The sequence below is a fragment of the Cyprinodon tularosa genome, unplaced genomic scaffold (genome assembly GCF_016077235.1).
Source record: "Cyprinodon tularosa strain WSP-4 unplaced genomic scaffold, ASM1607723v1 ctg337, whole genome shotgun sequence".
NCBI lineage: Eukaryota > Metazoa > Chordata > Actinopteri > Cyprinodontiformes > Cyprinodontidae > Cyprinodon > Cyprinodon tularosa.
Genome location: NW_024039049.1, coordinates 559,306 through 583,612, shown reverse-complemented (window position 1 = coordinate 583,612; position 24,307 = coordinate 559,306). Strand labels below are relative to the sequence as shown.

The following is a 24,307-nucleotide window of genomic DNA, read 5'->3' as shown; positions in this document are numbered from 1 at the left end:
GAACACGCAAGTCACTAACCTGGTGTTAAAGTTCAGTCTGTGTCAGTGTTCCAGCTGGTCGCCTGTCAATAAAACACAGCAGGCGCTGCCCAGAGATTCTCAGACGCTAAAGTCCCGAAGGTCGGACAACTGGCAGGAGATCAGAACCTAGCAGACGAAGGAAGGCAGGACAATCTAGAGGGCGAAGCCAAAGTCATCGTAGAGGAGGTGCTCAGGAGTCAGAGCCAGGAGATCAGAGATACGAACAGGGACTGTAGGGAAATCCAGGACGGTGTCAGGAATCGGTTCCAGGTTCGGCCAACAGGCAGAATCCCGCAGGAGTCCGAGGACAAGTCAGGCAAACAGATCAGAACGGGAACAGGCAGGTTCAGAGGTCCAAAAGTAAAACGGGTCAGGAAATCAGAAACAATTTTATCTGCTAGAAGACTCTCACCAAGGGCTCAAATAATCTGGCCCCGATGACTGGAAGAAGGCTGGTTAAATAGAGGCTGGCACAGTTGGAACAGATGAAGAGACGAGAAACTGGGAGCTAGGCAGGTGAATTTAATGTAATCAGGCCAGTCATCACCCCCAAGATCACATTTAATCCCACATAGTCCTTTTTTTTTTTTTACTTTTTTTTACTTTTTAGCTTTTTTGCAAAGCAGGGAAACATCAAATATTAAACACTCTACAAGCATATGAGAGGGATGTACACATATATAAGAATAAAAAAAAAAAAAAAAAATAATAACAATAATAAAAAAAAATATTAATAATAATAATAAAAAAATAAATAAATAAATAACAGGTGTCCAAAAGCCGAAAAACAAACATAACACTACGAATTGTCCTCTTTTTGCCAGGCTAAGTCAATTAAGCCCAGTCTCAATCTCTGAGCCACAGACGCATCCAAAGAGTCCAAAAAAGGGTCCCATGTCCGGTGAAAAAGAAATGGTTTGTTTTTCAACGCCGTAGAGAAGGCTTCCATTGGAATGATACTTATTATAGTCTGTGTCCACTGGCTTATGGATGGAACTCTATCAGAAATCCACAACACCATAATACACTTTCGAGCGCAGTGTAACAATATATGTAGAAGATCCCTGTTACGAAAGTTATCCGGCAGCTCATCATTCAGACCCAGTAGACACGTTCTTGCACCCAATTGCAGTTGGTACCTAAATATTAACCGTAACTTGTCTATAACAGATTCCCAGAATTGCAGAATATGAGGACAACTCCACAGGCAATGAAACAAAGAACCAACAGCAGACTGACATTTGTTACAAAGGTTTGATAACGCTGGAAACATTCTATGTCTCTTCTCAGGTGTGATATATATTCTATGTAGGATTTTAAATTGTCTCTCCCAAGTAGAATTCGATGCTAACGCCTTGAAGGGTCGGCTACACAACTCAACCCAGGCCACATCCTCTATAGGGCCTAAATCCACTTCCCACAGGTCCTTAACTTTGTTAGAGTTAACAGTTTTAAGATCACCTAAGATATCATAAATCTTTTTAGTTATACCCTTAAGCTGCGTGGTCTTTAACATCAGCGATTCAATAGGAGAGACAGCCAATCCCCCACTATACTTTCTCAATTTAGAACTGATGAAGCTCTTTACTTGGAGGTACTTCAAGAAATCCTTATTAGTAAGACCATACTTCACTCTCATCTGATTAAATTTAAGAAGTGAGCCCTCATGAACCAGGTCACCAACCTTTTTAATCCCTTTTATAGACCAGTCTGCGAAACCACCTTTAAGACCAGGAGAAAAGTCAGGGTTTTCTTGAATAGGAGTGAGAAGGGAGAAGCAGTTACTGTATCCTTCCAACCGCCTGACCCTACGCCAGATAGCAATCATATTCCTTAAAACCATATTGTTTTGGATGAGTACTGAGGCTTTCTCAGTGGATGTATATAGTAAGTTCCGCAAAGGAATACCCTTTAATGGGGTGGCCTCAGCGCTCAGATAAATGGAGTCAGGGTCACTGATAAACCATTCCATAAGGAATTTAAACTGTGCTGCCCAAAGGTATAACGAAAGGGAAGGAGCGGCAAGACCACCCCTCCGTACAGGTAAGCAAAGATAACTATACCTTAATCTGGGAATTTTCTTATTCCAAATAAATGAGATAATTGAACCATTCAATTGTGACAAGACCCTTTTAGACAAAACAAGAGGCAACATCTGAAATAGGTACAGAAGGCGAGGTAGAATGTTCATTTTGACTAAGTGTATACGACCCAAAAGAGACAGAGTGAGGCTGCACCATCTTTCTAAATCACGATTGATTGATTACACTAAAGGAGTATAGTTCAGATTGAATAGATCTTTTAGGTGCGGTGAGATTTTTATTCCTAAATAAGTGAAACCTGACGGGGACCATCGAAAAGGCAGAGAAATATTTCAGTCAACCCCATGTATAACAGAAATAGGCATAGCCTCGCTTTTAGAAAAATTTATCTTATAGCCGGAGAAAGAGCCATAATGTAAAATCAGTTCAATAATTTTAGGAATCGAGTGTGATGGGGAGTTTAGAAAAATCAATACATCATCAGCGTAGAGTGAAATTTTATGCTGATAATTATTTAAAAAGAGTCCTTCAATGCTTGCATCTTGTCTAATTGCTGCTGCAAGGGGCTCCATAGCCAGAGCAAATAACAGAGGGCTCAGAGGGCATCCCTGCCGACTACCACGACCAATGCTGAAATTCTCTGATCTGAGACCATTAGTAATAACAGCCGAAAGAGGAGACATGTATAAAATCTGTATCCATTTCACAAAGCCATCACCTAAACCAAATTGTTGAAGTGTAAAAAAGAGATATGGCCATTCTAAGCGGTCGAAGGCTTTCTCAGCATCAAGAGAAATAAGTAAAGCCTCCGGACTAAACTGGGATGAATGCTGGATTATGTTAAGCAGACGCCTAACATTGTGTGTAGAATATCGTCCTTGTATGAACCCGGTTTGGTCATTCTTAACAATAGAGGGCAGCATACTCTCTAAACGTATGGCCAGGATCTTAGATAGTATTTTCAGGTCAAGGTTTAAAACCGATATAGGCCTGTAAGAGGCACAGTCTTCCGGGGCTTTCCCTTTTTTCAAAACTAATGAGATATTAGCCTCCATTAAGGATGGGGGAAGAGCACCAACAACATATGAGGATTGAAACATTTCAGATAGTGGCGAGATTAGAATTTTACTAAATTTTTTATAAAATTCCCCGCTGAATCCATAGGGACCGGGAGCTTTGTTATTTGGAAGTAACTGAATTATTTTCAAAATTTCACTCTGTGTTATAGGCCTGCATAGGTCATCCCTCTGGGTTTCCGTAATTTTAGGTAGGTTTAGTCTTGAAAAAAAGTTTTGCATTTCCTGTATGTGTAAGGATTTAAACTGAGAGGCATATAACTGCTTATAAAAAGATTTAAACATGTTATTAATTTCTGTAATGTCATATTTAAGGAATCCAGAAGAATCTTTAACACACGGGATATTGCGAGAAGATGTCTTATTCCGAAGGAGATTAGCTAGGTAGCGATTTGGTTTGTCCACATAGTCCTTTTTATAGTGGGCTAATAAACTTAGAGCCCATGTTGCCATACAAAGCTTATAGAAGACTTTTACTGTTTTGCGGCTGCAGACAGTATTTTTTTTTTGTTGGTGCAGTATGGCTCTATGAACACTATGGGTTGCCGACCACTGATCTAGTGACTCAGTCGCACAGGATCGGGTGGAACTGAACACCATCCAAGGGCAGTTGGCTCTGATGGATGGACCTCATTGTAAAACTTTAACCTTGCAGTGAGATGAGAGCAGAGTTTTAACAACACAATGCACTGTTAAAATTGTTATCTGGTGAAAAAAAAGAGAAACTTTCTGCACTTTTTCCTCATATCAACCTTAAAAAAAGCAGGTGAGAAATGGTGAGAAACTGAACAGCAGAAGACCAGGAGAATAAATTAGAGTTTGTGGCAGAATGAGACTTAAATTGGCACAATCTTCAGCCTAAACACTGATTATCATCTGCAGCAGGAGGCAAACATTTAAATGGAGGGCTTGTGGTGGTGGTGGTGGTGGGGGGTCTATGAGAGTCAAAGGGTGGTTTTTGGTTTAAAAGCTGGTTTAAAATTTGTCTGGGCTACTTGGTTTACTGATGAATATTAAAGAGCTGATTCACAATGAAGCACAAGGATATAAATAACCTGCAGAAAGAAAAACAAGCCGACTTTAAAGTATTTATTTATTTGTTTAAATCAATAACTCTATTAAGCTCAGAACAGAACAACAGGTCTGTCCTGCCTCATGTGGAGACGTCAGGGCGGTAAACCGGCCTGCTGCTCTTACCGCCTTCTTGCATCAGAAAGCCAGTTGCCTTCAGCTGCTTCCTCTGCTTCGCTGGGTTTGTGTTGATGAGGTGAGAAACAAGCCGAGCGCTCTGATTTACTGAACCCGAAACAAACGTGAAACGTTGCTGAATAGAAAGGTGGTGATTTGGAAACACTGTCGAGTCGCAGTTTGGTGAAAACAGCCTTTAGCCACAAACCCTTAAAGGACAGTTAACCCCTCCCACATACAGCTTTTGAAAAGAGCTCCTGTTAGAGTGAAATAATCTTAATCCTGCTGGTTTTCAGAACCCATTATGACAATAAAAAAAACTAGATATACAGACAAAGCGCAAAGATTTCAGTCAGCAAACCTCACATGCTACATCAGGAGTCTTTACAAAGCCCTCCTAAGATCAAATCACTGCAAAAACGTTTTGAAAGTTAGAAAAAATGTCTTTAAACAAGTGTATTTACCTTAAATTTGAGTAGGAAAATAAGATGATCTGCCAATGGAATGAGCATTTTCACCCTTAAAATAAGATAAATTAGATATTATGCGCTTGAAGTAAGAGACTATAGTGTATTTTTCTTATTTTAAATGTAAATTTTCTTGTTCCATTGGCAAAGAGTCTTACTTGCCTGCTCAATTCAAGAAGAAATGCACTTGTTTTAAGACAAATTTACTTACTTAGATTTACATTTTTTGCAGTGAAGAGTACACTGCAAAAAATTGAAATCTAAATGAGTCATTTTTTCTTGAATTGAGGAGGAAATTGAGTAACTTTGCCAATGGAACAAGACAATTACATTTCATATAAGAAAAACACAATTGCATTGTCTTATTTCAGGCACATATTTTCTAATTATCTTATTTTAAGACTAGAAATACTCATTGGCCAATTATCTTATTTACATACTCAAATTAATGGTAGATACACTTAATTTAAGACATTTTTTCTCATTTTTAGATGGTTTTTGCAGTGTAAATAAACATGGCCGACGAGAGGAAAGTATGGGGATACATTTTGGACTAATTTTAACAGAAAAAAACCTTAAAGAAAGAAGTTTAAAAAACTAATCCAACATTTTATCTTACAGGGAGGCACAAATATTTTGGCCTATGTAATAATTTTCGTAACATGCTGGTAAAGATTCTTAGTCATCCAGGTCATAGTCACAAAAAAAGGACTTTGTTTCCAAGTTTGAAGACGTTTCAAGGCTTTGCTTTGGTCCAAAGCTATTTCTGATATTTTGAAGTGAAAAAGCTTCCTTGATGGGAAGCAAACGGATTTTCCTCATATATAAAATAACTTTGTGATACATAAAACTCTTAATTTCGTCAAATCATATTTTCCACCCAAGTTCACATTTTTTTTAACCTTTACAATGCATGGTGGTTTGATGACGCCTTTCAGTTTTCCTGGACTGACTCACAGATTTGATTGTAATCATAATGTGTCTGGAGTAATTTTAGAAAATCAAAAGTTGAATTGCTGAATCAAAGTTTTCACCAGATATCCTTTAAAACACATGAATGTGGATTATGGTGTGAATGCACCATCATTTTCTCCAGCTGAATAAAGAACAAACTGAGGTAATAATCTTTGGACCAAAGTAGCAGAGATCCAGAGTTAGCTAAAAACAGGGGCGGATTTAGGAAATGTGGGGCCCTAGGCAAAGACAGACAGGGGGCCCTCTGAATGGAGAAGACAACACATCAAACAGACCCATTCTAGATAGAGAAATGTTAATAGAATAGACATCCATTATCTGTTCTAGGTTGTGTCCCTCTCTTCTTGTCCCTTTTCTTCTTGTTTTCCTCTCTATGTTTTGTACTCAGCTGACTTTTCATGCTGTCTCTACAGGAATGAAAGATTTTTTCCAAGCACTAAGCTCACTTAGCTGATTGCTCCTTCCTGTGTTTCCAAAAAGGCCAAAGTAAATAACCCAGTCCTTCTTTTCACTGTAGACAAGCCATGATCTGCTTATCTGTTCTCCATTTTTCATTTGGATGAAATAATAGCTGCATGAATCATGACAGCAGACAAGATAGAGGAGAGCAGGAGGCGGGGTTACCAATCTACTCGCTCTGGAGAGCAGAGTTCGCTGCTTTTAGATGTTGTCTCCAAAGTCTCCAGTAGCAGAAAAAAGTCTCTAGATTTGGCGCTAGGAGCTTTTTAGAAATCAAAGTGCTAGAGGGGTCTGAAAAGTGGCTAAATATAGCGACTAAGGCCCCGTCCACACGAAGTCAAACCCTGGCCTAAACGCACAAATTTTTCACCAAACCAGCCTCTCATCCATACGAAGCCGGCGTTTCGGGGGTCTGTAAACGATCTTTTTTTTATTCAGCCTTCAGAGTGGGAAGATTTCGAAACGCCGTTTTCGCGTTTCCATCTTTAAGCTCTAACCGCATTTTTTTTTTTTACACGCATGTGTCATAGCGTCGCCTCTAAACACGCATGCGCGACACATCACAACAACAACAATGGCGCCGTTGCTGCTCATGCTACTCACCCTGCTGTCGGGCTTACAACAGAATCTTCTTCTTCTGGAATATCTCCAGGAAGAACAGAGCAATATCGACCACATAGTTCAGCACCTGAATATGACTTAACCACGAAAATGGACCAGCAGGGCAACCATGTATAAATATTAGTGCGCATGCCCAACATTTCGTCGCTTATTTTTGCTTTGGCACCACAGCGCCACTTACAGGCCTGGCATACATTTTGCAGCGTTTTCATGCATTCGTGTGGACGATCACATTTATTTTACGCCTCCGTCTTTGCGGCAAACGTTTTGGAAAATATCAGCGTTTCGTGTTCGTTTTGACTTCGTGTGGACGGGGCCTAAAGCGCTAAGTTGGCAACACTGCTCTTTGCATGGTTTGTTTTCAAATGGTTTGCTGCTGTCTGTTTGGACCTTTCTGAACATGTGCAGCAAATGGACTGATCCAATGTGGTGGACACTGAAGGGGGGGGCTGAGACACAGTTATTGTAATTGTTCTGATGGCATTTTAGCAAAAGGATTTTTATCAAAAACATAATTAATGTTCACAAATAATGAATAGTTGTATTAACCATACATGGAAAAAGAGTTTTACGGGGCCCCCAGGATTTTGGGGCCCTAGGCAGCTGCCTATTATTGCTTAATTGATCAACAGCCGATACCGCACCGTGATGTCACTAACCAGTAGGTGGCAGTAGTGTTCTTTGACAAACATGGATGCCTCCAGTAAAGCACATTCACATGAAAATTACTCTGAATTAAAAACACTGATCATTTATTGAACAGGATGGAATCATTTCAGATTTAAAGAACTTTCAGAAGTTTGAATTCTGAATTTGACCGGACTTTAATCTCCCTCTAGGGATTGCTGCAGCGCCCCCACTTCCTGCGGCCATGCTACCTTTTTAAATTAGGGGCAGATTCGCTTACTTTAAGAATTTATTGCCTCTTTTCCAGTGTGCAGCGTCAGTGACACAATGCCAGCAGACATTTACTGTCTCTATATGTTCATTCAGGAGCAGAAAATCCTGCAAAGTTAATGACTGGATGCAATCAGCTGATTTTTCTTAGAAAAATTTTATCTGATTAAATCTTCTGGGAGCATCCATTTGGGCAAAAATGGTCGCTCCCAGACTCAGTGATTGCTACTCAGTGTTTTTATTTTTTTACTGATTAAAGGCACACTATGCAACATTTTTCAGTTAATTAATGTGTTCCATAACGTTTTGGATGATTAAATGAGTCATTTCAGGTCGAACAAAGGTATTCTCGGCCGCCCTGGTGGTCTGTGGGGGAAATACCGTACTTGCAATTGCAGGAGCCCTCGGCCCGCACCCACAGGCTCAGAAGTCTCTTGCATCGCGAGAGTCGGTCTTGCTTTACGGTGAGAACTTGGCTAACTACAATCTTTGTTATTTAGACACATGCATAACAAATAATGTATGAAAACATGCTACATTTTTAAACTCGAAAATTGGAACAAAATAGTCCCTTACCGCAGTAGACATGGTGATTCGTTGCGTTCGCCTGTCTGCTAAGCTCAAAACAACCGCGCCTGGCTTGACGGAGAAACCAGGAGAACAGCTGAGCATATTTACGACAGTGCACTTTTACTTTCGCCCTCTGGGGGGAGCCTCGCTGGAAAATCAACACCGGTTGCATAGTATACCTTTAACATTAAATTCATTAAATCACCGCGAACGTATTAGTTTTAGGTATAAATAATGATTCATTGATTATTCCTCGCTGACCGGACTTCACCTTTAATTCTGACAGATAAAGACATCATGTGGCAGAAAATCTTTAAAGCTGGTTAAACTAAAATGTTTTAAATTTGAAACCAAAAGTTTTAACAAGGATATCAGTGTAATTCTATACACTCTATTGTTATTGAAGGTAATTTCAACATATTATATATCGCATATTGTGGTTATTGCCTAGCTAAAGGTTGCCATGGCCACCTCTGGGCCCCCTTCTAGCAACGCCCCTGTCTCTAACGTATTTCAAACAATAAGTCTAGATCCCCAACTGAATGAAAGTTGTTATTTTTTGCATTTTGGTTTTATCTCCTGCCTGCAGCTCTCGCTGGATGCAGCGCTGTGCCGCCAGAACAAATCCAACATGGATATTCTTTTATTTTTCTCTCCCATAACCAGACCGAAGCATTTGAAAACACAAAGATTTGACAGCAAGAAGGTCCAGATGTAATCAGAGACGGCTCCAGACTTCAGAAATCTGCAGAATGGAAATCATCAACATGTCAACACGAAAGCACCAGCGTGACCAGAGGACCAATTAAAGCCAGAAACCAAACAGGCGTCCGCTTCTGGGGAGATGACAGCTTTTATTTACGCGCTGAAGGCTTGTCATCTGCTCCACCATCCACAACTGTCACAACTTAGCGGAGGTGATACACACTCGAAGAAAATAAGGGGTGAAAGTCACGTCTGTTGGATCCAAAGCTGGAGCAAAGTTGCTTGATGAGAGGAAGGACTTCTAAGCTGAAAGGCCTCAGATATGCTGGTCGTATGAGAAAGAAGAAGAGTTTAGTGTCAGTCAGGATTCCTCCCTGGTGATTACATCAAGGCCGCCTTTCATGGCGGGATTTAGAGCAGAGATAAAGGCTGAGGAAGAGTATGGTTGAAGGAGGAAGAAATTACTCGCTGATCTGGCACCGCTTGATGGACAGTTAATGACATTTAAACCTTTCTAATTCTAAAATCCCCTCTGCCCCTAATAACAAATGGCAGCATCACATATTGTCAGCTCTAGGAGCTGAACTCACTGATTAGAAGCTGCATCTTGTTTTTGGCTCGGCTGTGAACGCAGCACCCTTCGCTTTGTGTCTTTAAACCATCACAGAGCAGCTGGGCAGCAAAGTCCTGTGTTGGTCTCAAAAGCTTGATGCAGGAGTGGAACGGGATGGATTCTGTCACAACAAATTCAAACCATTATATTGTTTCACAATCATAATCGTGTCTGTTGTGGTATTTTAATTGTTTCCTAGGAGTAATCTGCATGAATTTCTCTGAGCTAATAACACCTACTGTTGTCATGCTGGAAATAATAATAAATTTTAACGATCACAACTTCAAAATGAAAGGATCTAAACCAGGAGTCACCAATTAAAAATCAGCGGGGAATAAAGAAAATCATCAACCAGTAAAGGTCAGTAGACATTTTTTAATATAAACTGTTACTTTAAACAAAATTTAACACTGAAATAAAATGCAGGTGTTTTTGCGTCATTGAATTTTTAAATATGCATTTTATTTTTTCATTTTAAAATCTAAAGGATTTTTGAAGAAGAGAACAAAATTCGTTCAGTTTGTTATGTAGACAATTTCCTGATTCCCCTATTTTCTCAAACCCCTGAACTGATGGTTTGTTATTTTCTTCTTTTTTCTGTCTTAATGTTGGCAGTGGGCTTTAGGCTGCCCTGCAAGGCTTTAAACCTGGGTTTAACCGGAGACTAAGCCATTCTCAAGCACATATCAAGGAGCTCATTTTGAGCCTGGATCCAGATTTATTGTTGATTCTGTTCATGGTGGAGAATCCTGCTTCACAGCAGCAGGTTGAGCCAAACATCCTCTAAATGTGCAGGGTCATCTTTGAGCACGCCATTTCACTTTTCTTTCACCAGTTCACCGCAGTTCTTCCAGCAGTCCACACTTTCTCTGCTCTCTTTTTCTCATGGTCTTCTCCTTCTTTCCCATCGCCCGGCTTGCCACAGGTTTGCCTGCTGTGTCTAAAAGTAGCAGCAGCAGCAACCCAGACTGACAGCTCATTGGCTCATTTGGATCACGTGCAGCCTGGAGCCGGACGCTCCCCAGGGCTTTACCGTATTAACAGGAGAAGAGGAGCAAGTGAAGTTAGACACTGCCATCAGACAACATGTGGTAATTTATAAATGTTTTATATCAGGTTGGGTCTGGATCAGCTAATCCGTGATCTCTGCTCTAAACTATTTGCATTTTCTAAGAAACTAATTTTAAGCCAAATTAATATATAGAATCAGAAACCATTGCGTTATGTAGTACAGAGGTGTCAAGTAACGTACAAATACTTTGTTACTGTACTTAAGTACACCTTTTAGGCATCTATACTTTACTCCATTACTTATTTTTCTTTCTACTTCTGATTTCTACTCATTACATTTTCACACCAGTATCTGTACTTTCTATTCCTTACATCTTTAAATCAAACATTACTCGTTACTCTTGGCTTCGGTTTAATGTTTCTAAATCTTTATTTCCCGTCATGTGCTCCATCCAATGCAGATCATTGGCTCCACCCACATCTAGTGAAAACTAGTGTGACTGGATGAGTCATAGAACGCAAACACTCCTTGGTTAGCTAAAGGAAATCATCAGAAGCAAGCAGGTGTTCTTCAAACTGCTAACGTGAATTGTCTATGCCATGCTACAATGTGGGATTCAGAAAAAGATGTTGAAACGTCTGAAAGGTCGGACACAGGCGAGAGCGTATCGGGAGACGGAGACCAACCAGACCTCCCTCATCCTTGGCCCTATCTCAGAGAACTTTGAGATACACTGGTATATATAAAAAAGGCCAAAATAAATCTGCCTAAGTCTAAGGTCTGGATGATAACATCTGAATGATAATGTCTGAAAGCTATTGTCTGGATGTTAATGTCTAAATGTTAATGTCTGAATGCTAAAGTCTGGATGCTAACATCTGAATGATAACATCTGAATGTTATCATTTGGATGCTAACGTGAAAGCAGACGTCTGAATGCTGATGTCTAAATGCTAAAGTCTAGCTGCTAGCATCTGAATGCTAATGTCTGGATGCTCAAGTCTGAATGCTTAAGTCTAGCTGCTAGCGTCTGAATGCTAATGTCAGGATGCAAATGTCTGAATGCTAACATCTGAATGCTAATGTCTGGATGCTGGCGTCTGAATGATAACATCTGGATGCTTATGTCTGAATGCTAACGTCTGAATGCTAATGTCTGGATGCTGGCGTCTGAATGCTAACATCTGAATGCTAATGTCTGAATGCTGGCGTCTGAATGATAACGTCTGGATGCTTATGTCTGAATGCTAACGTCTGAATGCTAATATCTGGATGCTAATGTGAGGATGCTAACTCCTGAATGCTAAAGTCGGAATGCTAAGGTCTGGCTGCTAGCATCTGAATGCTAATGTCTGGATGCTAATGTCTGAATGCTAAGGTCTGGATGCTAATGTCTGAATGTTAACGTCTGAATGCTAATGTCTGGATGCTAATGTCTGGATGCTAACTCCTGAATGCTAAAGTCTGAATGCTAAGATCTGGATGCTAACGTCTGAATGCTAACATTTCCAGCTAATTTTGTGCCATTTTTAAGCTTAAGTTGTGTGAGTTTGAGAGTACAGTCAGTGAAGGAGATGATTGATGAACAATAAACCTCACTGGCCCTGACCCTTGTGGGCGGGGCTAGGGGTCAGTGAGGTCAGATATAAACACTTTTCCCCTCAGCCCCAGGCATCCTGAGACGAGGGACACACGGTGACTGAGACGGGAGAAATTCATTATTTAAACAGGTTAAGCAGTTCTCCTTCTCCACGTTTCTAGCGTTTGTCCTTTAATCTCGTTTAATCTTCCACATCGTCCCATTACCATAAAACTCATTAATATGATAATCATCAGAGTTTAGCCTCAGCAGAGACCACAGCCCTGTAATGATGATGAGTAAATGTCCAGTCATGTGATCTTAGTGCAAAGACACTCCAGGTATTCACTTCAGTCAGTAATAATAAAACAATAGAAATATATAAGCATCCACAAACAGGAAGGGGTTAAAAATAAAGTTCCACTCTCAGAACAGAACGAGCAGAAAATGAGGAGGTCCTCACAGTAATACATCAAACGTACATAAATAAGGTATTTGATTAACCATGAAAGGTTCTATAAATGTTTACACAGTTTCTTTGCAAAATTATATATCTGCTAATATGTTGTTTGAGAAAAAAAAAACTGATTTAAAATGCTAATTAGCAGTTAATTTTCCTCTGAGGTAATACCAACAGATTTGGACAACATTTATTGTCATTTTGAACCATTTATTAAAATGCAACAATTGTATTTAATATCAGTAAATTTAAGTGTTATTTAAAATCCTCCTTCTCACATATAAAGCCTTAAAAGGCTTAAAAGCTCCATCTGATATCAGAGATCTGATTGCTCCTGATGTTCCTAACAGAGCACTTCGCTCTCAATCTGCAGGTTTACTAGTGGTTCCTAGAATTTCTAAAAGTAGAATGGGAGGCAGATCTTTTAGTTCTCAGGCTCCTCTCCTGTGGAACCAACTACCAGTTTTAGTCCGTGAGGCAGACACCCTGTCTACTTTTAAGGCTAGGCTTAAAACTTTCCTTTTTGATAAAGCTTCTAGTTAGAGTGGCTCAGTTATCCTGAGCTATCTCTATAGTTCTGCTGCTATAGGCTTAGACTGCTGGAGGACATAGGGACCCCTTTGTCATCATTCTGCTTCATTCTATCTCTATTCTCCCACTCTGCAGAATCTGTTAGTTCAATCTATAACGTTCTGCTCTCTCTGCTTTTTCTCATAGTAGCTTCATCTGGTCTGTTCCTGTTTGGCTGTGACTCCATCCTGGAGAGAAATATCAGCTGTGCTGCTGCCATCAACACCTTTGTTTCTAGATGTTGGAGCTTGGCCTGTTTTCCAGTGTAGTCCTGTTTCTCTGACTGTGACTAACTGGATGTGCTCTCTTCATCCTCTGACATGGGAGCTGGCTCGGAGCTCGTCTGCCTGGCTGTGTGTTGCCTGGACGGGGCCGCCTGTGGAGCTGGTTGACAGTTGTCTTTTTATCTATGCTTCTTTTTCTATGTCTGCTTCTGTCTCCTTGAACCCCAGTGGGCCTCAGCAGATGGCCGCTCACACTGAGCCTGGTTCTGCTGGAGGTTTCTTCCTGTTCAAAGGGAGTTTTTCCTCTCCACTGTCGCTACAAGCATGCTTAGTGTGAGGGATTGCTGAAGAGTCAATGAGTCGATGCAATCAGCTGGTTTTCCTTAGAAAGAAAACTTTGAATCTATCTGACTGGATGATCTGGTGAAATGGAAAGTGAACTGTAAAGTGCCTTGTGTTGTGAGTTGGCGCTTTAGAAATAAACTGAATAGAACTGAATAAGAAATGCTTAGCCATTGAAGTCTGGTATTAAAAAGTCAAACTTTTATAATATAATGGCGCCATCTAGTGATACAAACTTTATATTTAATTGTATATGTTGAGAACTTTTTTTTGTTTCATTTTCCCTTACACGTTACCTATCGGCATAATGTTCCAAGGTCTACAAACCTAATAAGATGATTTATTGGTCATTTTAAAAGTGGGAATCAAAAAAAACAAAACACGGATGAACAGGAAAAAAGACATGGTGAGCATCTTCACTCTCGTTTTAATGTACCGTTTTACTCACAGTGGGGTGAAAAAAGACATAAACTTATTTGTTTTCTTCAACAGCTTCCTTCTAGGATATATATATATATATATATTTTTTTTATTTAAACCAAAGCATCCACGTCTAAGTTATCTAAAATCATATTTTACCAGAAGTCCCTGAACGCATCACGGCCCCCTGGTGGTGAGCGGCGGCAGCGCAGCCACGGCTCCGCGCAGGGACTGGTCGTTTCGCAGCCATTTTCTGTCCAACCAAACAGCCGTTTGAGGAAGGTAACCAACCAGGGCTTCATTGCAGGTTTGTCCCTGGCTCCGGCCAATGATTGCTAACCGATCGCTTGTTAGCTCGAATGGAATGTCCGTCACTGGCAGCCTGGTTCATTTGTTGTCTGACTGATTGAAAGCGGCTCATCGGGAACTCTCTGCCTGCTTAAACTTAAATAATTAGCGTTGATCGTTGCGGCCTGTTTCTGCGCTCAGCGCGACAAAGAGCAGGCCGAAGCAGCGCGGCTTCAGCTGGATGTAAAATAGGAGTTTACGCAGGAAACCATGTGCCTGAATAATTTACCTTCCGGAGGTAAAAACTGGAGGAATACCGCCGCTTCTTTAAACCTAGTAAAGCGGTGGAGTTCAGGGGGGATGAGGGTTAACTTTAGCTAAATACACCAGAATCCCCCTGCTAGGCTAACAGCTGCTAGGCTAACAGCTGCTAGCTCACACTCAGAACACAAACACCATCACAGCTTTTTAATTCTGTGACAAATTGAAAACTTTCTACGGAAGAGGATTAGGGCCACTAAAAAAAAGTTAACTGCTTTTTAAATTTTATTTCAGTGTAATATGAAAAAAGTCAGAATTCTGACTTTAATCTCAGAATTGAGGATCTTAATGTAGATGGGCATCATGAAGGCAGAGATGTGGAGCACACAGCTTCACTGACAGAGATGTGAGTAGTTTGGGAGGAACAGGAACACATTGGTGGAAAATAATGGGATTAGGCGACTTTTTCCGTCCCTGAGGATCCCTGTTGATGCTGTTTGATTAATGGAAGTTCAGAAGGTGATTAAAACATGTAAGCTAGTCTCTAAAACAGACATGGCTACAGCTTGATGCTAACATGTTTGTTAGCTGTCAGAATTCTGAGATAAAGATCATAATTCTAAATAAATGTCAAAATTTTGAGATTAAAGCGAAGTCAGAATTCTGAGAAAAAAGTCAGACTTTTGAGATTAAAGTCATAATTTTGAGATTAAAGCGAAGTCTGAATTACGAGCTAAAGGTCAGAATTCTGAAAAAAAGTCAAAATTTTGAGATTAAAGTTATAATTCTGAAAAAAGTCAAAATTTTGAGATTAAAGTCATAATTCTGAAAAAAAAGTCAACATTTTGAGATTAAAGTCATAATTCTGAAAAAAGTCAAAATTTTGAGATTAAAGTCATAATTCTGAAAAAAGTCAAAATTTTGAGATTAAAGTTATAATTCTGAAAAAAGTCAAAATTTTGAGATTAAAGTCATAATTCTGAAAAAAGTCAAAATTTTGAGATTAAAGTCATAATTCTGAAAAAAGTCAAAATTTTGAGATTAAAGTTATAATTCTGAAAAAAGTCAAAATTTTGAGATTAAAGTTATAATTCTGAAAAAAAAGTCAACATTTTGAGATTAAAGTCATAATTCTGAAAAAAAAAAGTCAAAATTTTGAGATTAAAGTCATAATTCTGAAAAAAGTCAAAATTTTGAGATTAAAGTTATAATTCTGAAAAAAGTCAAAATTTTGAGATTAAAGTTATAATTCTGAAAAAAAAGTCAACATTTTGAGATTAAAGTCAGAATTTTGAGATTGAAGTCTGAATTTTGGGATAAAGGTCATAATTCTGGGATTAAAGTCAGAATTCTGACTTTTTTCTCATATTATACTGAAATGAAATTAAAAAATCGACGTTAACTTTTTTTTTTTTTTCAGTGGCTCTAATCCTCTTCTGTACGTTTCAGATAAACTGAACTTTCCTTAGAAAATGCACTGCTTATCTTTGATAAGCTAGCTAATCTCATTTTTATTGTCGGTGCTTCATGTTTGGGAGTTTTATTAGAATAAATGTTTACTCTTTGAATTAAAACACAAAACACCTCAACATGATGTTGTTTTTTTACAATGTGTTCCTGGTTTTAATGAGAATCACTTGATAAACAGGCAAGTCTGGATTTTAACACTTAAGATAATTTTGAATTGATGCGTTGGACCCAATTATCTACATCTGCTCCTTAAAGTCCATTTAAAATAAAAGTAAAAATGAATTGTTTGAAGAAGCTTCTTTCAGGTTTATTTTTCCTTTATGAATGTTTAAGATCAGTTTGCTGAAGGTTATATGATCTAATAGTAGATGATGGTGAGATGAGCCAAAGTGCTTCAACAATCTTCAGTTCATGAAGCTTCATGTGAACACGTCACCACCTACTGGTGGAGAGCAGAACTACAGGGATTATTTTGCTATTGTTTTTCTTGTTTTTTTAATTTTTGTTTGATTATTTCATTTAAGTTCCTTTGAAATTGTTAATAATTGAAGTGTATAATAAAATCTTTGGTAAGGATTGTTTGTAAAGAAAAAACATTTAAGGCTTTTTCTGCCATTTAAAGGTGCAGTAGAAGATCTTTCCTGACACATTCTTACCATGTGGCTTAAAGATGTCCCTACAGCTGCTTAGCAGGAATGGAAACTAAAATAAATCGTCCCCGCTACAGGGAAAAATCAATTAATAACTCCAACCAATCACAAAAGATGGTCCGTGGTCCACTATTGTTTCCTGACACGTCAATCATGGTCGTTTGCTTGTCCCTTCCCCCTGTGCGCGTACCCTGACCCATGAACAAATCGCCCCCAATGCTTGTGCAGGACGCCATGGCTGGAAGCTAGCCACTGTTATGCTACGTTCACACCTATAGCAGCAAAAACGCGCGTGCTGCTTCATTTTAGATGCTTGTACCAGTTTAGTTCTGACGAGCAAACAAATAATCGATTGTTTCAGTATTACTTTAAACAACAAAACACTTCTTCAAATCACTGTATTTGCCATTAATTTGAGCAGGTAAATCAGAAGCAGGACTCTTACAATTAAAGTAAATCAGTCACTTGAAAAAGATGATTGATTAGTGATGGTCCGTTAAGGCCGGTGCGTGCGTGGAGCCCATAGAGCTAGCGCGTCCAGGAAGTCATGTGACCGATCCAGGAGTTGTTTCTAACTGACTTACTCATTAAACTGGGTTTAAAAGCATATCTGTCAGCATGGTACAGCTGCTAAAAAAAAAAAAAAAATGTCTCATCTTTTGCGGTTAAAACAAAATTTTGGAGCCTAAAAGGAACAGGAACGTTTCAGCCTTTGAGTTTTTATTTTAATTTTCTCGTCGTGTCATCTTTTCCTAATTTCAAATTGACTCTTAAATTATTTACTGTTTTTACTGCGCTTATTGTGTTAAAATTATGATATAAAATACTCATCCTACAGCATCCTCATTCACATTTCCCCCTAAATTCTCACATTATATGTTTACGTTATTTATTGGCTGCATCTAAAAATAGCAAACATATTTTCAATTTCAACATAGATATGAAATAATTAAATATAACTTACAGTAATTTAAATGATATTCTATTAGGTCATCAAATCAATTCAGTTTAGTCTGTCCAATCAGCTGCCTGTAGTGTCTGTAAATGTCCAGCAGGTGTCAGTGTTCTGTGATACAGAATCAATGCAGTTTGGCTTCAAGATGCTTCATTACCCATCACTATTATTGAATTTTATTTTCATATTTTAAATGTAAATTATTTAAATTCATTGGCAAATTATGTTATTTACTGCTTTTGATTTTATTTAAAATATATTTTAGTTTTAATTAGATGCTGAAAAAGATTTGGTTGCTGCAGGACTTTCAGGATTGTACACAAAAAGTTTTTTTTTTTTTAAGCTACACAGACAAGCTAATAATTAATTCCATGTATAAATGATAAATGTGTGAAAGTAATGATGTTGTTTTTATTTTTAGATGGACGGAGACGGTTCAACCACAGACGCCTCCCAGCTGGGCATCACAGGAGAATACATGTCTCCTGGTCATTACGTCCTCCAACCCCAGGATGGTACGAAGGAAGAAAACCAGACTTTTCATTCTCTAGGCTACTTAATCAAAGGCAGCTCATTTATTCTGGGTTTATTTTCTGCTTTTCAGACGATGGAGAGGAGAACATGAACGACCATGAAGACGGCGGCACCAAGGAGAACTACAGGGAGCAGGACATCTACCTCCCCATCGCCAACGTGGCTCGGATCATGAAGAACGCCGTTCCTCAGACTGGAAAGGTTGGTGAGGGGGGAGAGAAGGAGAAACCTGCTGATTGTTAGATTTAGATTCTGATAAAGGGAGAATATCTGGAAATACGGATCCCTTTATGGACCAAAACTAATTCTTTGTTCTGCTTTTATTTTAATTTAAAGGAAACTGACAAAAAAAAGCTTTAATTGTCTGTTTTTTTATTTGAAGGTTTTCTTCTATTTTATTAAGCTAAAATCCGTAGTCAAGCGAACATTATTTCTGTATTTTTAAACAAGTTTTTAAGAGTTCTCGCTGTTTTTATTTCGTTTTATCACTGTAATTCTTCCTGTTGTGTTGTTCGGTTTAGTCTCTCTAAGCCAACCGGGCGACCCGGTGGACGTTAACTGGGGTAATAACTCAGAATGCATTAAATTCCCATATAAACATGTTAGACATCATTGGAAAGCTTAGATTCTCCTAAATTCAAGCACCAGCATCATTTTATGGACACAGCGAGCACCAAAGCATAGTTAAAACAGATATAGCAGCATGTCAAAATGTAAACAACCAAAGCAGCCACGGCTACATACCTTAGAAGGCGTCCAGAAGCAGTTTTATAAATCCAATCTTCAATTATTTATACTCAATTCATCCATAAGGGTCCACAGATTAAACGTAATCCAGCTTATTATTAATAAAAATATTCCATGATGAGAAAATCACCTATAACGTCCGGTTGTTGACATCAGAAAGGTTAGCTTGTCATAGCTAATGTTTAGCATCTTGCTAATATTTACTCCTAATACTTATTTCCTGGGTTGTTAGCCTGCAATGTTTGGTGTTGTTCTTTACATCGCCTTCTTATCTACAAGACACAAGTGTCTGCATATTTTTATGACGCGATTTGAGCGAGATATAGTCCATGAAATCTCACCTACGGTTCACTTCCTGTCAGCCATCGATGCGCGATATGATTGACGTTTTAATCTCTGTTGTTATTGGTTAAGACCATGTGAGATGTTGGGCTTTGTAGCCAATGAAATAAGGTTTCACATGTGTGGTTTATTTAAAGGAGTACCGCATTACAGGCTTGTGTTAGAGAGAAACACAGACACCAGCAGGGGGAGCCATTGAGCGCCGCTCCAAGCTGACATAAGTTTTAAACCCCACAGCTCTGGAACTGTTTTAGCTAGAGGTCTGAAATGTTCTGCATTTGTGGTCAACATGATGTAGAACAGATTTAATACAATAGAACCTGCTTTTTCTGAAGAATGTCTTTATTACTGCTGTTCAAAAAAGACATCATTTCTAAGAATAAAAAACAACAACTTTGAGTCATGTTTGAACTGATGCAGCTTGGTCTGTGTTCTACTCACCCGATTTTAATCTATATATTCGGAAACTAGAGGGTGTTAGCTTTCAAATAATGTATTGCAAATTTAATTTGGGCTTACAGTTCCTTAGTTATTTGCTTTTCCATTTGGGTGTGCAAAATAGGCAAGGATTTCCCAAAATGAGGTGGATGTTAAGAGGTTAGATGATTTTAAAATCTGTCCGGGGACAACAGATGAAAAATAGCCTTTTGGCTAATTCTGGTGCTTTATTAATGTACGCTGACCCTGACAAATAAATCTAAACTGAAGCTGTAATCGATCCCAATCCAGAAAAAAACTGTCCGAACCTTTTCAGTGGTTTTTAAGCAGGAAGAATCTTTTGTTTAACTGAAACTGCTATTAGCTTAATTAAAGAATAAAAACTCGGATTAAATAAATGTTCGAGCTGTTTTAGAAATTAATTTCATGCACTTTACAGTTATTGAATAAATGAAGAACCCTAACAAACCCCATCGTTTCTTTTTCCGCCCACAGATCGCCAAAGACGCCAAAGAGTGTGTGCAGGAGTGTGTGAGCGAGTTCATCAGCTTCATCACGTCTGAAGCCAGCGAGCGCTGCCACCAAGAGAAGAGGAAGACCATCAACGGGGAGGACATCCTGTTCGCCATGTCCACGCTGGGCTTCGACATGTACGTGGATCCGCTGAAGCTCTACCTGCAGAAGTTCAGAGAGGTGAGGACGCTTTCCCCGCTCGGATTTTAACTCCGCTCTACTGCACCGGCTGCTAACCAATGTTTGACTGTTTCTCAGGCCATGAAGGGGGAGAAGGGGATGTCGGGGGTGAGTGTGGGGGAGAGTCTGGGCGAAGAACTCACAGACGACAGCTTCAGTAAGTCGGCTCTGACAGGAAAACGGCTGAAAAGTTGGAATCTTTCCTCCCTCTAAAGTTTTGTTTTTTCTCTCTCAGCGAATCAGCTTCCAGCTGGAATCATCACAGCAGACGGCCAGCAGCAGAACGTCATGGTTTACACCACCTCATATCAACAGGTACAGGTCATGTAGAAAACTCTCCTACATCGTAAGCCAGAGTAGGAATGTGGATTGAAGTGGGAACATGCTGCTTCATCTTCCACAATGGAGGTTATAAAAACAAAACAAGCCAGTAAGGAACCAAATAGGAAATACGGATAGTGTAGAGTGGATGTAGATTTGACCAATCAGAGGCCTCCTGTCTGCGGTCACCTACAATTTTAGAGAGGTGCAGCGGATGGGGGCGGGGCATATCTGCGTTAACTGCGACACAAACACCCTGGTTTCTGAGTCTAAACCAGCAGAGTGGGAGAAAAGAGATAGAATGAAGCAGAATGATGAAAAAGGGGTCCCTATGTCCTCCAGCAGTCTAAGCCTATAGCAGCAGAACTATAGAGATAGCTCAGGATAACCTGAGCCACTCTAACTAGAAGCTTTATCAAAAAGGAAAGTTTTAAGCCTAGCCTTAAAGGAATAGTACACCCAAAACATGATTAGCCTTCATTTTCTACTCACCCCCATGCTGAACAACACTCTGGAGTACTTTTTTGATATCTCAAATGCATCTGGAGATCTGGGAGGCTTCTTGCTGTCTGCTGACATTCAAATAATGGAGGTCTATGGCGCCCGAGGCAGAAAGGTCCATAAAAGTCCACAAAAAACGTGTCAATATTCCTCCATACTGCTCGTCCAATGTATTCCAAGTGTCCTGAGTGGGTAGCGTCCAGAATTTACTCGAAACGAAGTCATTTAGAATGTTTTTAGAGCATAAACAGTAGTGTATAGGATTTCCTAAAAGTGCGTTCACGAGTCTACGGAAACCGCGGCAGACCAAACCAGCGCATTCAGCTCGGCAAAGAACTCATGCTCTTCCTCAACACTGAAGTCCTCAGACATTTTTCTTTCGTTGTTTCTTTCTTTGCACAGGTAAACAGCACATTTCTTCTTCTACGCTTGCATTATTGGCAGAGCAGACGCTGAATGCGCACTTTCATCTGGTTTGGTCTGCCGCGGTTTCCGTAGACTCGTGAACGCGCTTTGAGGAAATCCTATACACTACTGTTTATGCTCTAAAAACATTCTAAATGACTTCGTTTCGAGTAAATTCTGGACGCTACCCACTCAGGACACTTGGAATACATTGGACGAGCAGTATGGAGGAATATTGACACGTTTTTTGTGGACTTTTATGGACCTTTCTGCCTCGGGCGCCATAGACCTCCATTATTTGAATGTCAGCAGACAGCAAGAAGCCTCCCAGATCTCCAGATGCATTTGAGATATCAAAAAAGTACTCCAGGGTGTTGTTCAGCATGGGGGTGAGTAGAAAATGAAGGCTAATCATGTTTTGGGTGTACTATTCCTTTAACAGGAAGCCAATGAAGAGAAGCTAAAATTCTAGAAACCTGTTCATACCAAATCCTTTTTTTCTAACACAATAAAACAGTGATATTGGTTCATTACAGGTCAGATGGTTTATCGCTGCTTTATAAATTGGACTTTCTAAATGAGTTCTGATCCTTTTCATCATCAAAATCACAGATTCTGAAAATGTTCTGATTGTTCTAAACTTTCCATTTCAGATTCCCACTGTACAGCAGATCCAGTTCTCATGACGAGCAGCGACGCCAAGCCCTGAGCTCTGGGGTTCACCTGATGACCTCTGACCTTTCCTCTGGGAACGGCTGTGGGTTAGATAGGAAGGGAAGCTTCCAGACGGTGTACAGAGAAATCACTACCTGTTTAGTGGAGTGTGTAGTTTGTAGTTGTGAGGTACCAAATGTTTTTGGAGAACTTCCAAGTCAGCTGGGAAATACGAGGCTTTATTTTAATACCTACCTGGGGGGGGGGGTAGAAAGGGTTTCTCTGTGGGAGGGATTTCTTTTCAGGCTTATTTTTGGACGCCTGTGTTCATTGTTACCGCCACATTAGATCAAGCAGCTCTTTTGTAAGTGAACACAGTTTTCCTCGTGTGCTTTAATGTTATGGAAACCTTTTGATTAAAAATTCAAAAGTGAATTTCTAGCCTCTTTTTTTTTTCTTTTAAAAATCCTTAAAACATTTAAAGTTCATACCTTCAGGTTTTATTCCTCATAGGTTTTTAAACCTTACATTCAGCTGTGATCTTCCTCTTTAATAAAACAAAGGATTGTTTCACTAAATAGCCATCTTATGTTTTCTGAAAACAGAGATATGAGGAAAGTAGCAGAGGGGCCAAGAACCAGGCCCTGCGGGGCCCCATGTGGCATCAGAACAGAGTTTAGTCCCGCCCTAAAAATATCAACAGGCGATTTTTTCCCCAGGCTTTAATCCCATAGATCATATCACCGCAGCAGCAGCGTCTCAAACTCTGATCGCTATTTATTCAATGGATGCTGATTGCCCGAAAAAAGCGAAGCAACCGTCCACCATATTGGTACTCCCCATTCCCACCGAGACGCAGTAAAAATCCCTCCCTGTGCAGCATCTGGCTGCTAAAACCAGCAGTTTTCTGTCTGCAGGAAGACGTTCCTCAGGTCATTTCCCAGTCAGTGGATGAACTAAGCAATAAATCCATCTACAGGTGCTGGTCATAAAATTAGAATATCATGAAAAAGTAGATTGATTTCAGTAATTCCATTTAAAAAGTGAAACTTGTATATTATATTCATACATTACATACAAACTCATATATTTCAGATGTTTATTTTGTTTAATTTTGATGATTACAAATGACAACAAATGAAAATCTCAAATTCATCATATCAGAAAATTAGAATATTGTGAAAAGGTTCATAATTGATGGCCCCTGGTGCCACACTCTAATCAGCTAATTAACTCAAACCACCTGCAAAAGCCTTTAAATGGTCTTTCAGTCTAGTTCTATAGGCTACACAATCATGGGGAAGACTGCTGACTTGACAGTTGTCCAAAAGACGACCATCGACACCTTGCACAAGGAGGGCAAGACACAAAAGGTCATCGCTAAAGAGGCTGGCTGTTCACAGAGCTCAGTGTCCAAGCACATTAATAGAGAGGCGAAGGGAAGGAAAAGATGTGGTCGAAAAAAGTGTACAAGCAAGAGAGATAACCGCACCCTGGAGAGGATTGTGAAACAAAACCCATTCAAAAATGTGGGGGAGATTCACAAAGAGTGGACTGCAGCTGGAGTGAGTGCTTCAAGAACCACCACACACAGACGTATGAAAGACATGGGTTTCTGCTGTCGCATTCCTTGTGTCAAGCCACTCTTGAACCACAGACAGCGTCAGAAGCGTCTTGCCTGGGCTAAAGAGAAACAGGACTGGACTGCTGGTGAGTGGTCCAAAGTCATGTTCTCTGATGAAAGTAAATTTTGCATTTCCTTTGGAAATCAAGGTCCCAGAGTCTGGAGGAAAAGAAGAGAGGCACT

At 39.6% G+C, this 24,307-nt stretch overlaps 1 protein-coding gene across 1 annotated transcript; it reads left to right on the top strand.

The window, feature by feature from the left end:
- Window positions 1-14,425: 14,425 nt before the first annotated feature.
- LOC119789372 (nuclear transcription factor Y subunit beta-like) lies at window positions 14,426-22,635 on the top strand. Its single transcript, XM_038294236.1, has 7 exons — window positions 14,426-14,548; window positions 18,287-18,380; window positions 18,470-18,600; window positions 20,422-20,619; window positions 20,698-20,776; window positions 20,855-20,934; window positions 22,500-22,635. The coding sequence occupies exons 2-7, from the start codon at window positions 18,287-18,289 to the stop codon at window positions 22,530-22,532; spliced, it is 615 nt and encodes a 204-aa protein (XP_038150164.1). The 5' UTR covers window positions 14,426-14,548; the 3' UTR covers window positions 22,533-22,635.
- Window positions 22,636-24,307: the final 1,672 nt, after the last annotated feature.

What these genes read in the sequence shown, in the direction of transcription:
- LOC119789372 (XM_038294236.1), top strand. Translation starts at nt 18,287, where the DNA reads ATGGACGGAGACGGTTCAACCACAGACGCCTCCCAGCTGGGCATCACA. An exon ending in ACCTGCAGAAGTTCAGAGAG is followed by an intron (nt 20,620 to 20,697) that starts GTGAGGACGCTT and finishes ACTGTTTCTCAG; the next exon opens with GCCATGAAGGGGGAGAAGGG. An exon ending in ACACCACCTCATATCAACAG is followed by an intron (nt 20,935 to 22,499) that starts GTACAGGTCATG and finishes TTTCCATTTCAG; the next exon opens with ATTCCCACTGTACAGCAGAT.